The sequence below is a fragment of the Oncorhynchus nerka genome, linkage group LG11, assembly GCF_034236695.1.
Source record: "Oncorhynchus nerka isolate Pitt River linkage group LG11, Oner_Uvic_2.0, whole genome shotgun sequence".
Lineage (NCBI taxonomy): Eukaryota > Metazoa > Chordata > Actinopteri > Salmoniformes > Salmonidae > Oncorhynchus > Oncorhynchus nerka.
In genome coordinates this window covers 47,137,039-47,154,375 of record NC_088406.1, presented here as the reverse complement: position 1 = coordinate 47,154,375, position 17,337 = coordinate 47,137,039, and the positions used below count along the sequence as shown (strand labels likewise).

At 42.6% G+C, this 17,337-nt stretch overlaps 1 protein-coding gene across 5 annotated transcripts in view; it reads left to right on the top strand.

The window, feature by feature from the left end:
• Positions 1-17,337, top strand: part of LOC115137008 (ubiquitin carboxyl-terminal hydrolase 2-like) — a 43,995-nt gene that overhangs the window by 16,329 nt on the left and 10,329 nt on the right. Inside the window, exon 1 of one of the 5 annotated variants that reach the window (XM_029672978.2) lies at positions 16,658-17,241. The exons of 3 other annotated variants lie outside the window; for them this stretch is intronic. In XM_029672978.2, the coding sequence (XP_029528838.1) occupies positions 17,089-17,241 (153 nt within the window). In that variant the 5' untranslated portion in view covers positions 16,658-17,088. Of the gene's footprint in view, positions 1-16,657; positions 17,242-17,337 lie in introns of those variants that run through there. One more of the 5 variants, XM_029672977.2, reaches the window with a different exon arrangement.

The following is a 17,337-nucleotide window of genomic DNA, read 5'->3' as shown; positions in this document are numbered from 1 at the left end:
GCTCATCCCTGTTGGCTGAGTCACAATGTTCTGTCAGGCATCCCTGTTGGCTGAGTCACAATGTTCTGTCAGCTCATCCCTGTTGGCTGAGTCACAATGTTCCGTCAGCTCATCCAGTCCAATGGTTAGGAGGTGTTTTTATGGAGTCATGTTTTGAGGAATGTGTTGGATTATGACTCAGTGAGACCAGTAGGACCAGCAGCTCCTCATCAGAGCAGCTCTCTCCCAGGCTGAGTGCTGGAAGGTCAGGATGGAAGAAGAGAGGTCGTGTAGGTCAAGTACACTGGTGTATTGATCATTCTAGGAAGACTGATTTTCGGCCCCTCTCTGCCCGCTCTCAAAGACATCTAATTATTCACCTCTCTCTCATTGATTAACAAGATGTTGTGTTTTACACAAGCACAAAAAGACACCTGGCCTAGCTGCTTACTTTAACCAGGTTTCCATCCATTAATTACCGGATGCATGACAAAAGTCACGACAGGGCTGATGGAAACAGGACATTCCGGTACAATTCAATAATTGTTGATAAACAATTTGTTCGCCCGACGTGGTGGGATCTTTTTGTCTTTAAAATTAATGATGCGAGAAATTAAGGTGGACACGTCTTTATGCGCACATATTGATATAATAAGCACCAAATCGAAGTAAACTTGAGCTGTGTTTGAATACTCATACTAACCACACTAACTGTACTATTTGTGACGTGAATTGAGTATATTGTATTCTTATTGGTCATAGTATGGATATAGTTAGTATGCCAAAAGTTCCCGGATGTCGTACTAAAATCACCAAAATATGAAGTATACACTGAGAGGACACTATTTCCGTACTTTATGGCCCAGAATGCAATTCTTCACGAAATGGGCGTGGCTTCACATCGTTTTCAGATTTGAAGAAAATGGTGGAAAATATGTAGTCGAAGTTGAGCAATGTAAAAAAGTAATGACTTTTCAAATAAGTTACCTTACACGTTATATTGGCTGACAATTTGTTAGCTACAGTTTTGAAGTCGGAAGTTTACATATACCATATAGCCAAATACATTTAAACTCAGTTTTTCACATTTCCTGACATTTAATCCTAGTTAAAACTCCCTGTCTTAGGTCAGTTAGGATCACCACTTTATTTTAAGAATGTGAAATGTCAGAATAATAGTAGAGAGAATGATTTATTTCAGCTTTTATTTCTTTCATCACATTCCCAATGGGTCAGAAGTTTACATGCAGGCAATTAGTATTTGGTAGCATTGCCTTTAAATTGTTTAACTTGGGTCATACGTTTCCGGTAGCCTTTCACAAGCTTCCCACAATAAGTTTGGTGAATTTTGGCCCATTCCTCCTGACAGAGCTGGTGTAACTGAGTCAGATTTGTAGGCCTCTTTGCTCGCACATGCTTTTTCAGTTCTGCCCACAAATTTTCTACAGGATTGAGGTCAGGGCTTTGTGATGGCCACTCCAATACCTTGACTTTCTTGTCCTTAAGCCATTTTGCCACAACTTTGGAAGTATGCTTGGGGTCATTGTCCATTTGGAAGACCCATTTGCGACCAAGCGTTAACTTCCTAACTGATGTTTTGAGATGTTACCTCAATATATCTACATAATTTCCCTTCCTCATGGTGCCATCTATTTTGTGAAGTGCACCAGTCCCTCCTGCAAAGCAAACCAGACTTGTGGAGGTCTACAAAAAAAAAAAAGAGTTCTTGTCAGATTTCAAATCAAATGTATTTATGTAGCCCTTCTTACATCAGCTGATATATCAAAGTGCTGTACAGAAACCAGCCTAAAACCCCAAACAGCAACCAATGCAGGTGTAGAAGCACGGTGGATAGGAAAAACTCCCTAGAAAGGCCAAAACCTAATAATAATCACAGTAGTTGTCGAGTGTGCAACAGGTCAGCACCTCAGGAGTAAATGTCAGTTGGCTTTTCATAGCCGATCATTGAAAGTAACTCTACCGCTCCTGCTGTCTCTAGAGAGTTGAAAACAGCAGGTAGGGACAGGTAGCACGTCCAGTGAACAGGTAAGGGTTCCATAGCCGCAGGCAGAACAGTTGAAACTGGAGCAGCAGCAATCTTTTGATTTTCCCATGATGTCAAGCAAAGAAGCACTGAGTTTGAAGGTAGGCCTTGAAATACATCCATAGGTACACCTCCAATTGACTCATGATCCTAAACGAGGTCCTAAACGATATCTTAACTGCCATTGATAAGAAACAATACTGTGCAGCCGTATTCATTGACCTGGCCAAGGCATCACCACATCCTCATCGGCAGACTTGATAGCCTTGGTTTCTCAAATGATTGCCTCGCCTGGTTCACCAAGGCGGAGATGTCATTTACAAAATAGCCTCCAAAACCCTTATTCAATCAATTGGATGCAGTCTATCACAGTGCCATCCGTTTTGTCACCAAAGCCCCATATACTACCCACCACTGCGACCTGTGCGCTCTCGTTGGTTGGCCCTCGCTTCATAATTGTCGCCAAACCCACTGGCTCCAGGTCATCTACAAGACCCTGCCAGGTAAAGTCCCCCCTTATCTCAGCTCGCTGGTCTCCATAGCAACACCCACCTGTAGCACGCGCTCCAGTAGGTATATCTCTATGGTCACCCCCAAAACCAATTCTTCCTTTGGTTGCATCTCCTTCCAGTTCTCTGCTGCCAATGACTGGAACGAACTACAAAAATCTCTGAAACTGGAAACACATCTCCCTCACTAGCTTTAAGCACCAGCTGTCAGAGCAGCTCACAGATTACTGCACCTGTACATACATAGCCCATCTATAATTTAGCCCAAACAACTACCTCTCCCCCTACTGTATTTATTTATTTATTTAGCTCCTTTGCACCCCATTATTTCTATCTCTACCTTGCACATTCTTCCACTGCAAATCTACCATTCCAGTGTTTTACTTGCTATATTGTATTTACTTCGCCACCATGGCCTTTTCTTTTGCCTTTACCTCCCTTATCTCACCTCATTTGCTCACATTGTATATAAACTTATTTTTCTACTGTATTATTGACTGTATGTTTGTTTTACTCCATGTGTAACTCTGTGTTGTTGTATGTGTCAAACTACTTTGCTCTATCTTGGCCAGGTCGCAATTGTAAATGAGAACTTGTTCTCAACTTGCCCACCTGGTTAAATAAAGGTGAAATAAAATAAATAAATAAATAAAATTATGTCAATTAGCCTATCAGAAGCTGCTAAAGCCATGACATAATTTTCTGGAATTTTCCAAGTTGTTTAAAGGCACAGTCAACTTAGTGCATGTAAACTTCTGACCCACTGGAATTGTCATACAGTGAATTATAAGTGAAATAATCTGTCTGTAAACAATTTTTGGAAAAATTACTTGTGTCATGCACAAAGTAGATATCCTAACCAACTTGCCAAAACTATAGTTTGTTAACAAGAAATTTGTGGAGTGGTAGAAAAATGAGTTTTAATGATTCCAACCTAAGTGTATGTAAACTTCCGACTTCAACTGTACTTTGTCCAAAAGAACCACATAGCATATCATTACAGCAGTATGTACCGGTATGTTGTTAACTAGCTACCTAATGTTAGTTGGCTACTTATACTTATTAACTTGCCAGTGTATTAACAATAGGCTGTCTAACTAACTACCCAACGTTTATTGACTTGATTATTCCCGTCATTATTAGCTTAGCTAAATGGTATTGTCTTTGTGCGTTCTCAATGGATATTCGGGTGCTTTCGTAAATTCGCTCTGGCTATCTACTCCAATTTCAGAGGACTCTCGTCTGAGTGTGCCAGAGCACAGAATAATTCATTTACGAGCGCTCAACACCCGTTGAATATGGCCGATGTCAGTAAACGTCGGCAAAAAAGTGTAATTAAATTGTCCACATATTGTCTACATACCACCACAGACCTAGGTTGGCACTAAAACCGCACTCAATGAGCTGTATTCCGCTATAAGTAAACAGGAACACGCTCATCCAGTGGCGGCTCTCCTAGTGGCCGGGGACTTTAATGCTGGGAAACTTAAATCACTTTTACCTATTTTCTGTCAGCATGTTAAATGTGCAACCAGAGGGAAAACAATTTGAGATCACCTCTACTCCACACACAGAGACACGTACAAAGCTCTCCCTCGCCCTCCATTTGGTAAATCTGACCATAACTCTATCCTCCTGATTCCTGCTTACAAGTAAACATTAAAGCAGGAAGCACCAGAGACTCAGTCTATAAAGTAGTGGTCAGATGAAGCAGATGCTAAACTACATTACTGTTTTGCTAACACGGACTGGAATATATTCCGGGATTCTTACAAGGGCATTGAGGAGAACACCACATCAGTCACTGGCTTTATCAATAAGTGCATTGAGGACGTCGTCCCCACAGTGACTGTACGTAAATACCCCAACCAGAAGCCATGGATTACAGGCAACATTCGCATTGAGCTAAACTGTAGAGCTGCCACTTTCAAGGAGCGGTACTCTAACCCGAAAGCTTATAAGAAATCCTGCTATGCCCTCCGAACCATCAAACACGCAAAGCGTCAATACAGGAATAAGATCGAATCGTACTACACCAGCTCCGACACTCGTCGGATGTGGCAGGGCTTGCAAACTATTGCAGACTACAACGTCAAGCATAGCCAAGAGCTGCCCAGTGACACGAGCCTACCAGACGAGCTAAATAACTAAATAACTATGCTCGCTTCGAGGCAAGTAACACTGAAACATGCATGAGAGCATCAGCTGTTCTGGATGACTGTGTGATCACACTCTCCGCAGCCGATGTGAGTAAGACCTTTAAACAGGTCAACATTCACAAGGCCGTTGGGCCAGACGGATTGCCAGGACGTGTACTCTGAGCATGCGCTGACCAACTGGCAAGTGTCTTCACTGACATTTTCAACCTCTCCCTGTCTGAGTCTGTAATACCAACATGTTTCAAGCAGACCACCATAGTCCCTGTGCCCAGGAACACTTAAGGTAACCTGCCTAAATGAGTACCGACCCGTAGCACGTCTGTAGCCATGAAATGCTTTGAAAGGCTGGTCATGGCTCACATCAACACCATTATTCCAGAAACCCTAGACCCACTAGAATTTGTATATCGCACCAACAGATCCACAGATGATGCCATCTCTATTGCACTCCACACTGCCCTTTCCCACCTGGACAAAAGGAACACCTATGTGAGAATGCTATTCATTGACTACAGCTCAGCGTTCAGCACCATAGTGCCCTCAAAGCTCAACTAAACTAAGGACCCTGGGACTAAACACCCCCCTCTACAACTGGATCCTGGACTTCCTGACGTGCCGCCCCCAGGTGGTAGGTAACAACACATCCGCCACACTGATCCTCAACACAGGGGCTCCTCAGGGGTGCGTGCTCAGTCCCCTCCTGTGCTCCCTGTTTGCATGGCCAGGCACGACTCCAACACCATCATTACGTTTGTTGATGACACAACAGTGGTAGGCCTGATCAACGACAACGATGAGACAGCCTATAGTGAGGAGGTCAGACACCCGACTGTGTGGTGCAAGGAAAATAACCTCTCCCTCACCGTGATCAAGACAAAGAAGATGATTGTGGACTACAGGAAAAGGAGGACCGAGCACGCCCCCATTCTCATCGACGAGGCTGTAGTGGAGCAGTTTGAGAGCTTCAAGTTCCTTGGCGTCCACATCACCAACAAACTAACATGGTCCAAGCACACTAAGACAGTTGTGAAGAGGGCATGACAAAACCTATTCCCCCTCCGAGACTGAAAAGATTTGGCATGGGTCCTCAGATCCTCAAAAGGTTTTACAGCTGCACCATCGAGAGCATCCGGACGGGTTGCATCACTGCCTGGTATGGCACCTGCTCGGCCTCCGACCGCAAGGCACTACAGAAGGTAGTACGTACAGCCCAATACATCACCGGGACCAAGCTTCCTGCCATCCAGGACCTCTATACCAGGCGGTGTCAGAGGAAGGCCCTAAAAATGATCAAATACTCCAGCCACCCTTGTCATAGACTGTTCTCTCTGCTACCGCACAGCAAGCAGTGCCGGAGTGCCAAGTCTAGGTCCAAGAGGCTTCTAAAACAGCTTGTACCCCCAATCCATAAGACTCCTGAACAGCTAATCAAATGGCTACCCAGACTATTTGCATTGCCCCCTCCCCATGCTGCTGCTACTCTCTGTTATTGTCTATGCATAGCTGCTTTAATAACTTTACCTACATTTACATAATTACCTCGACACTGGTGCCTCCGCACATTGACACATTGACTCTTTTCCCCACTATTGTTATTTACTGCTGCTCTTTAATTATTAGTTTTTCTGATCTCTTACTTTTAAAGAAAATGTTGGTTAAGGGTTTGTAAGTAAGCATTCCACTGTGAGGTGTAAGGTAAACACCTGTTGTATTTGGCGCATGTGACAAATAATGATTTGATTTGATAGTATGGGTATTCAAACACAGGTTTTGAGTCACGTGATGGCATGTTGTGTGGTCTTCCCACTGTGACTCGGGAAAGCATGCAGTTTGTTAGGCTACAAATGAACTTCATTGATGAACTTTCCACAGGGTGGTGAAAGTGCGTGGTGATGATCTTGATACTCCTTTCCAATAAATACTGAGGTTCTTATTCTGGTGACATGATGATCGATGCATGGCTGCCATTTGACAAATATCAAATGATCTCGCTCTTATCCAAGATAATCTCATCATAATGTAGGCTAGCCTCCCGCACTTGATCTGCGAGCTGCTGGCTAGAGTGCAGGTGCCAAAACCAGAGTGGGCACATTTGCTATAATAACAGTTTTTGTGACAAAACCATTGGTAGAGTTTAAAATGCCATTTGTATTTGGTACATGGGAATTTAACTGCAGAAGTTATTTTCATGTGCACTACGTCATCACGCACAGTTTGATGGAAACATCTATTGTGGGAACATTTTGAATATTCACATGAAAATCTGTCACCAATTAAAGGGAAACCGAGCTAATGATATCAATCAATCAATTGTATTTTATAAAGCCCCTTCCCCTTGTTAAGGTTAACAGCATCATGAACTCTACAAAGTAGCAGGACATTTTAGCCAAAACTCTGGTTGCCTCAGCCAGGAGGCTGAAACTTGGCTGGATCTTCAGGCAAGACAATAACCCCAAGCACACATCAAATTCCACAACTAAATGGTTAATTGACCACAAAAATCAACATTTTGCAATGACCATCTCAGCCCCCATTGAAAACCTGTGATTTGAATTGAAGAGGGCCGTCCATAAGCGCAGACAAAGGATATCAAGGATCTGGAAAGATCATGTATGGTGGAATGGTCTAAGATCCTTCCCAATGTGTTCTTTCAATGTCATAAAACATTTGAGAAAAAAGGCTCAGTGTCGTTATCCTCGCAAGGAAAGGGTGCTAGAGTATTAAAAACAGGGGTGCCAATCATTTTGACCCCTATCATTTTTAGATGTGTTACTTGTTAACAAAATCTTTCTCTGAGCAATTGTATTAGTATAAAATAATATACATTTTTGGAGAATACAATATAGCTCAGTATTTGTATTATTCATTTTATACTGTATTTCTTGCTCATCTTTATCAAGGGTGGCAATAATTTGGGCTTATTGCAGCATAGATACTGGGGACCGAGACAGGGCGTGCCGGAGGACACTGTAGCCCCGTTCAAAGTTACCCCTGGCCAACCATGCAGGATATAACCCCACCCACTTTGCCAAAGCAAGCCCCCACACCACTTAAAGAGCAACTGCCCCTAAACACCAACTTCCCATTTAGAAAACAGCCCATGTGGCATCAATATGAGTCACACATTTATTCTACTGTCAAAATGTACTACAAAGTGAAAATAAGATAATTTTTAGAGTTCTGTGAGAATTGTGGTCGTGACTGCATCACAACTTTGATGAAGGTTGGGTCTGTTACAATCCTGCCCACATGCCCACCGCTTGCAGCACACAAGTAATCATAGATTTGGACTGCAGCTGCCTATGGGGATAATTTGGACCATTGGTAAATTACACAATGTACATGGAACAATATGTTAAAATTCCAATATCTCCAAATTTCAATGACCTAATAACCTTAAACCAATGATAAATTGTAGAAATTCATATACAAATATTGAAAGCATTTAAATGAAAAAAATAAAAGGTGTGAAACATGAAAATATTGTCTAATTTACATTGTGTAATTTATTGACGGTCCTTAACTATCCCCGGGAGATAGGCTATCCAATGTCAAACCAACTTTGCCACGGTCGCACACCAGCTGGCTAAAGTCAATTGGCAAAATAATTTGAAACTCACGTTTGAATTCAGTCATGGCCACTACCATTTCTTAATGAACCAAATCTAAAACGAGGCCAAATCACAAAGGGCAGTCGCCCTTTAGGTGATATCAACAGACAATTGACTTACTACCCTGAGACAAGGCTGAGTATAGCCCACAAAGATCTCTCCCCACCGCACAAGCCTGAGGGGGTCGCAAAACCGGACCGGATGATTACATCAATAACTCAACCCACCCAAGGGAATTGAGTATAGCGAAAAAAGCCTGGCATGACAAGATGCGCTCTGGTAGCGACGGAATGGGAGAGTGCCAGCAAAATAGTGGCTCGGCCCCGTAATAAGATTCCTAGTGGAGAGTAGGGTGGTTCGTCACTCCAGTGCCTTGCTGTTCACCTTTGCACCCTTGGGCCAGACTACACTCAATCGTAGGACCTGCTGAAGAGATGAGTCTTCAGTAAAGACTTATAGGTTGAGACTGAGTCTGCGTCTCTCACATGGATCTGCAGACCATTCCATAAAAGAGGAGCTCTAAAGGGGAAAGCCCTGCCTCCAGCTGTTTGCTTAGAACTTCTAGGAGCAATAAGGAATCTTATTGACCGTAGCATACGTGTAGGTATGTACGGCAGGACCAAATTAGAGAGATAAGTACATGCAAGCCCATACAATGCTTTGTAGGTTAACAGTCAAATCTTGAGATCAGCCCTAGCCTTAATAGGAAGACAGTAGAGAGGCTAGCACAGGAATAATACTGTAAGATCAACGTTTGGGTTTCTAGTCACGATTCTAGCAGCTGCATTTTGCACTAGCGGAAGTTTAGTGTCTTATCCAGGTAGCCGGAGAGTAGAGCATTGCAGTAGTCTAATCTTGAAGTGACAAAAGCATGGATTCGTTTTTCTGCATCATTTCTGGACAAAGTTTCAGATTATTGCAATGTTTACAAAGATGGAAAAAAGCTGGTCTTGAAATATTTTTTTCATATGTTCCTCAAAAGAGAGATCAGGGTCCAGACTCAGAGTAACAACGAGATCCTTCACAGATACTGATTCAAAGGTAAACTCTATGTATTTGGCTGTGATGATGCCTAGTTAACTGAAACCGTTCCTAATTAAGAGCGTCAGAAGTGGGTAGGATGACGAGTGATTGGGTGCCACCTCCTGTGACTGTTAGCAAGCGGCATTGTAAAATAGGCCTCCACGCGTCCTTGGGAGTCGATCCACATAAGCCTACTGCGTGGGATTTGTGTTCAGCCTCACAAAGCTGATTGACCGACGAACCATGGGAAAACATTGTGAAGGAATTTCCAGTTTTGTGACGCCATCCTGATCTCACATCATGCCATTTTATGTCATCCAGCCAGGCACAGCCAGGCAAATGGTTTAATCCTAAAGCTCAGTGCTGCCTGCTCCAGCTGTTGCACACTACCCAGTGCCCTGGGTTGTATTCATTAAGGCACACTATAGCAAAATGTTCTGCAACGGAAAAAAAGAAAATGAGCGTTTCTTATCGGTCAAGTTCAGGTACTCCCTCCCTAATTCAGTTAGTTTTCTTCCATTTGGAGCATAATACTACCCCAATACACAGCTCCTAGTTACAACGAACAATGCCATCGACATTAGAAGTGGCACTGAGAATAATAGCTGTTATTTTCATCAAATCCCATAAACTAATTTTCAATGCCAAATCACTGGTGTGGTGGAATCTAACTCTAAATTCCCTTGTGACAGTGGTCCTAGAAATAGCCCTGGCAGTAAAAGTCAACTCCATCATCCTATCTCTTGACCCGGGGCGAGCTGGCTGGCACAGTCCTGGACACAGTAATAATAACGTTGTGTAGTGCTACACCTTCATGCACAGCCTACTGTTCTGTCTTCATACTGTACTATAGTCTGGGGTGGAAAAGCCTGGGCTTTAAAAACCTAGCTTTTAGGCTACTTCTCTATCACCCTTAGCGCTAAGTTTGAGTTACATAGGCCTACTGTGTTCTATAAATCGCACAGCAACCCTTTTCCCTTAACCTCAGAGGGCTAGGAGGAGTTTTGGGTGGCTGAATTAGTGGCCAGGTCATTACAACAGGTACTAACACACTTTCAGAACCATTGTACAACTCCTGTCAGATGGGACCCCCGGCTTCCCATTATGTGTCCGCAACTCTGTATAAGTGATGCCAGCCTATCACACGTGGGGGACATTTGTCTGTCGTTTGTCTCTTGGTTGCTTTAGCCTAAGTCTAGACTCCCGTGGAACCAACAATATTTTGCATGTCTGCCACCTAGTTCAGTCCGATACAGTAGCATAATGCTTTGGTGAAAATGTCACGCCAGTCTAGTCTGTGTGAGAGCTTTAATACTGAGCCCTCTGGAAAACAATTACCCAGAACTCATTAGGCATTGTATTAATTCCGAGGAGTTTAGAGGGCGGGATCGTGAGAAATAGGTCTACCACTCAGCAAGCTGCCCATGATGTCAAACAGTAGCCTAACGTTCACACTGCTCAACGTCCACATCTGGTTGGCTGTTGAATTTAAAGCCTTGGGGAGTGGATTCAAACAGTTCAGTGTGTAGCCAAACTGTATCTCTGTACTCTGCTTGGCACTGAGAACAGCAGGCCTTTTGATGTTGCTATTTTAAGTGCAACGATGACCATTCAGAGCGTTTTCCTCCGTTCCTTTCCAGGCAGTGCCCGCAGAATGATGAGGAGCCTAAATATCAACAGAAACACAAAGTCCTTTCCATTAATGTTGTGTTCTGTATTTGAGTGACTGTTGGGTTTAGCCTAGTTTCAGAACTTTGAAAGGTAGCCTAGCCTAGCTTTATGCTGAACCATGGTATTACTTTCCTTTTGGTTGTGCTAACCAATTTGGGCGTTTACTTAAACAAATTAATCTCCTTGACATGCCCTTATCTAGGAAATGTGGTTGGTAGATGTTCATTGATCAAATGTGTAATGATTTGCCTAGCTAACCAGGTCTTTATCTCAGAAGTCAAAATACAAAAATGGATTTCTTTGTTGTGTTTTGTAGTTTGCTATCCTTTAGGCTTTGTGTTTTCTTGCATCTCCCCTCAAGGTGGGATTGTTTTACACACACACACACACGCTCAGCCTGGTGAGTAATGGAATGTGTTCCTTGGCTGTTTGTTGTGTACACATGCTAGGTCACAAGACTGAGCCGAGGACATACTGCTCTCTCTCTCTCTTTCCCATTTAGCCTACACATCACCTCAATGAAACCCAGTATGTACAACAATATACCTCTCCTCTTGACTCACATTCATGTTTTGATTATTTTATTGAACCTTTATTTATCAAGGTTAGTCTCATTGAGATCAAATCTATGTTTCAAAAGAGTCCTGGTTCAGACAAGACAGCAGTTGTAGGGGGAACAAATGTTTCAGACAAATATCAGACATCACAACTTACAGACCTAGACACCATAAACAGAATGTTGTCGTAGACGACACATACATTACGGCAACAGACGCAACAGACGCAATGCTCACGGCTTTTTAATAAAGTTAGTCCGGTACAATTTAGCTCAGATGAGCATGAGTCACGTCACAGCCAGCGATGCTTTTGGTAGGACATGTGGATTTTAACGTCAGATTCCTTCTAGATCAGAAGCACAATTACAGAGGAAGACATTTCGAAAGCCCAAAGGCTAAAGAAGTAGCTGTGGCAGCATGAAAGCAGTTTTGGTTCATTAACCCATAATCTATGGCAGTGTTGTTATATTTTAGTAGACCTATCTAGTAGATCATTTCCTATGGAATCGAGGCAATAGTCTAGGTAGCCTATAGGTAGACAGGTCTCCTGGCAGCGGTCTGCTGTTCGCGCTAGGCCTAATGCTACTCTCTGCAGCCGTTATCCGACTCTGACTGAGGCTGACTTGACTTGATGGCTGTCGAGGATTTAGAACCTCTTCATATCGTCTCCTGTTTTACCAATCCCTTTCTTAGCAGACCGCTGTTCTATGTGTGACTGGTATGGGGAAATGTCATTCTGATCTCCTCAAATGTAATAGGCAACATCATTGCAAATACAATTAGCTGTGTCGGGGACTCTGTACTTGTCCAATGCCTATGTCATTTGTTAGGTTTTAAGAGAGGTGGTGAACTTGAAATGGACCGATGGAATCTTAGCTGCATAAAGGCATCTGTATTTTCCCACTCACTTTTTGAGTCCTAATGAATCGGGGTATTTTTAGACTTTGAGCAAGAGGGGTAAGCAACAAGATTGAGTGTTGAAGCCTGTAAACAAGCAAACATGTTTGTCTCTCATAAGGTGAGAGTTCAGAACTAACGGTGCTAAATGTTTATTACAGAGGGTGTCAAGTCAGCACTTTTCATTTTTATTGATTAACAGGAAATTGACAATGGTTTGTCAATTAATCCTATTTGTTCCATGTTCTACCCTACAATCTGTTTGTACCATGTTGTAAAACCTCACCTTTTGTACTTTTCACCTTTTGGTACTGAATGTAGCTCAAATATATTAGGCCTACCATATTCTCTTTCAGCAGAATTTTCACATTGCAGAGAAGGAGCTCTTCTTTACTAGGAATTTACAAAAAAAGGCTTGATCCTGATGTTTCTCCCCATCTGCCACAACGAACAGAAGAGCCATACTGTAGGCATCACAGTTTGACCTTCAAAATAGCCTGAAAACCTCATGCTGTGGCTGAGTTGCAGGTGTCAGAATTAACAGTCTTCCTCTGTGAAGCTATCTACAGTTGAAGTCGGAAGTTTACATACACTTAGGTTGGAGTCATTAAAACTCGTTTTTCAACCACTCCACAAATTTCTTGTTAACAAACTATAGTTTTGGTAAGTTGGTAAGGACATCTACTTTGTGCATGACACAAGTTATTTTTCCAGAAATTGTTTACAGACAGATTATATAAAATTCACTGTATCACAATTCCAGTGGGTCAGAAGTTTACATACACTAAATGGACTGTACCTTTAAACAGCTTGGAAAATTCCAGAAAATGATGTCATGGCTTTAGAAGCTTCTGATAAGCTTATTGACATCATTTGAGTCAATTGGAGGTGTACCTGTGGATGTATTTCAAGGCCTACCATCAAACTCAGTGCATCTTTGCTTGACATCATGGGAAAATCAAAAGAAATCAGCCAAGACCACAGAAAAAAAATTGTAGACCTCAACAAGTCTGGTCCATCCTTGGGAGCAATTTCCAAACGCCTGAAGGTACCACGTTCATCTGCACAAACAATAGTACGCAAGTATAAACACCATGGGACCACGCAGCTGTCATACTGCTCAGGAAGGAGACTCGTTCTGTCTCCTAGAGATGAACGTACTTTGGTGCGAAAAAGTGCAAATCAATCCCAGAACAACAGCAAAGGACCTTGTGAAGATGCTAGAGGAAACAGGTACAAAAGTATCTATGTCCACAGTAAAACGAGTCCTACAGTGGGACAAAAAAGTATTTAGTCAGCCACCAATTGTGCAAGTTCTCCCACTTAAAAAGATGAGAGAGGCCTGTAATTTATCATAGGTATACTTCAACTATGACAGACAAAATGAGAAAAAGAAATCCAGAAAATCACATTGTAGGATTTTTAATGAATTTATTTGCAAATTATGGTGGAAAATAAGTATTTGGTCACCTACAAACAAGCAAGATTTCTGGCTCTCACAGACCTGTAACTTCTTCTTTAAGAGGCTCCTCTGTCCTCCACTCCTTACCTGTATTAATGGCACCTGTTTGAACTTGTTATCGGTATAAAAGACACCTGTCCACAACCTCAAACAGTCACACTCCAAACTCCACTATGGCCAAGACCAAAGAGCTGTCAAAGGACACCAGAAACAAAATTGTAGACCTGCACCAGGCTGGGAAGACGGAATCTGCAATAGGTAAGCAGCTTGGTTTGAAGAAATCAACTGTGGGAGCAATTATTAGGAAATGGAAGACATACAAGACCACTGATAATCTCCCTCGATCTGGGGCTCCACGGAAGATCTCACCCCGTGGGGTCAAAATGATCACAAGAACGGTGAGCAAAAATCCCAGAACCACACGGGGGGGCCTAGTGAATGACCTGCAGAGAGCTGGGACCAAAGTAACAAAGCCTACCATCAGGAACACACTACGCCGCCAGGGACTCAAATCCTGCAGTGCCAGACGTGTCTTCCTGCTTAAGCCAGTACATGTCCAGGCCCGTTTGAAGTTTGCTAGAGCGCATTTGGATGATCCAGAAGACAATTGGGAGCATGTCATATGGTCAGATGAAACAAAATATAACTTCTTGGTAAAAACTCAACTTGTCGTGTTTGGAGGACAAAGAATGCTGAGTTGCATCCAAAGAACACCATACCTACTGTGAAGCATGGGGGTGGAAACATCATGCTTTTGGGCTGTTTTTCTGCAAAGGGACCAGGACGACTGATCCGTGTAAAGGAAAGAATGAATGGGGCCATGTATCGTGAGATTTTGAGTGAAAACCTTCCATCAGCAGGGGCATTGTAGATGAAACGTGGCTGGGTCTTTCAGCATGGCAATGATCCCAAACACACCGCCCGGGCAATGAAGGAGTGGCTTCGTAAGAAGCATTTCAATGTCCTAGAGTGGCCTAGCCTGTCTCCAGATCTCAACCACATAGAAAATCTTTGGAGGGAGTTGAAAGTCTGTGTTGCCCAGCAACAGCCCCAAAACATCACTGCTCTAGAGGAGATCTGCATGGAGGAATGGGCCAAAATACCAGCAACAGTGTGTGAAAACCTTGTGAAGACTTACAGAAAACTTTTGACCTCTGTCATTGCCAACAAAGGGTATATAACAAAGTATTGAGATAAACTTTTGTTATTGACCAAATAGTTATTTTCCAACATATTTTGCAAATAAATTCATTAAAAATCCTACAATGTGATTTTCTGGATTTTTTTTTCTCATTTTGTCTGTCATAGTTGAAGTGTACCTATGATAAATTACAGGCCTCTCTCATCTTTTTAAGTGGGAGAACTTTTTTGCCCCACTGTATATCGACATAACCTGAAAGGCCGCTCAGCAAGGAAGAAGCCACTGCTCCAAAACCATCATAAAAAATCCAGACTACGGTTTTCAACTGCACATGGGGACAAATATCGTACTTTTTGGAGAAATGTCCTCTGGTCTGGTGAAACAAAAATAGAACTGTTAGGTCATAATGACCATCGTTATGTTTGAGGGAAAAGGGGGAGGCTTGCAAGCCAAAGAACACCAACCCAACCGTGAAGCACGGGGGTGGCAGCATCATGTTGTAGGGGGTGCTTTGCTGCAGTGGGGACTGGTGCACTTCACAAAATAGATGATATCATGAGGGAGGAAAATGATGTGGATATATTGAAGCAACATTTCAAGACATCAGTCAGGAAGTTAAAGCTTGGTTGCAAATGGTCTTCCAAATGGACAATGACCCCAAGCATACTTCCAAAGTTGTGGCAAAATGACTTAAGGACAACAAAGTCAAAGTATAGGAGTGGCCATCACAAAGCCCTGACCTCAATCCTGTAGAATATTTGTGGGCAGAACTGAAAAAGCGTGTGTGAACAAGGAGGCCTACTAACCTGACTCAGTTACACCAGCTCTGTCAGGAGGAATGGACCAAAATTCACCCAACTTATTGTGGGAAGCTTGTGGAAGGATACCCGAAACGTTTGACCCAAGTTAAACAATTTAAAGGCAATGCTACCAAATACTAATTGAGTGTATGTAAACTTCTGACCCACTGGGAATATAATGAACGAAATAAAAGCTGAAAGAAATCATTCTCTCTACTATTATTCTGACATTTCACATTCTTAAAATAAAGTGGTGATCCTAATTTACCTAAAACAGGGAATTTTTACTAGGATTAAATGTCAGGAATTTTTCAAAAACAGTTTAAATGTATTTGGCTAAGGTATATGTAAACTTCCGACTTCAACTGTATGAAGAGATGTATAATTACAGCCATGGTCAATAGCCTAACAGATTATGAGCTTGTAGTACAGTAGTAGTAGCCTACTCTCCCCAACACGATATACTGTACTCCTCTGAAATGTAGTCCTGCGTTGAATGAATGGGTCTCACGCTGAGTACCCCTTCAGAAAAGCCTTATTCGACCGTGAATGTGTTGTATCTCTGCTTGATGTATGGACAACGGGAATGAATGTTCCACGGGTGTCCTCGGAAGCACCATTCGAGTAATAAGCATAAGCGTAATTCGTAGAAATGTGAATGGACCACTCTGATGGTGTTTGACGTCGGAGAGGTTTGTGGCAGCGGCTGACGTCTGTAGTACTAAACCGAAAAGAGGCGTGTCTTCGGGGTTGTAAAAACGATGGAGAGGCAGTGGTCATTTACTTCTCAAACAGCCCGGTGATTGATATACTGCACGAGTGAAATTGTTTTGATTTGCGTATACTCAAGGTCTTCGATTTCTGAAATATATAGGGGAGAAAAAAATACCTTGCTCAGTCTGTTTTCATTGCGAAACTATTTCATTCATGTATTGTGTATGTGTTTTTTCATGATATCAGGAGTGTCAGTCTGGTATATATCGCTTGTAAATCGAGTGTAGATGAGATGAATGGCTCGGTTTTTCATGACAACCGCAAAAAGGAAACGAACAAGCTCGAGCAAAAATACTGATATATTCGTAACGTAGGCTACACTTTCATACAAAGATCCTGCGACATAGAATATCAGGAGAACGAGCGCAACTCCCGGTGAATCAAGAGCGCACCGGCTCTATCTGCCTGATACCGGCAGAGCATCAGAACACACCGGTAGCCGACTATATCAGACAGTCATCATGCCCAGCATGAGACAGTCATACACGGTGACCGTACCCGAAGAACCCCCGGCCTCGGTTTTCCCGTTCTTGAAGCAAGAGATGCGGCGGAAAAGCTCGAGCAGCTCCGTGCTGGTGTCAACCTTTGTAGGACTTCTCATTAATCAAGCCAAGGTAAAACATTTTAAAAAACAAGAGAGGATATATTGGCACCAAGATAAACTATCGAATGTTTGTCTGCGAATTAGTTACAGTAATATATATGTGTTG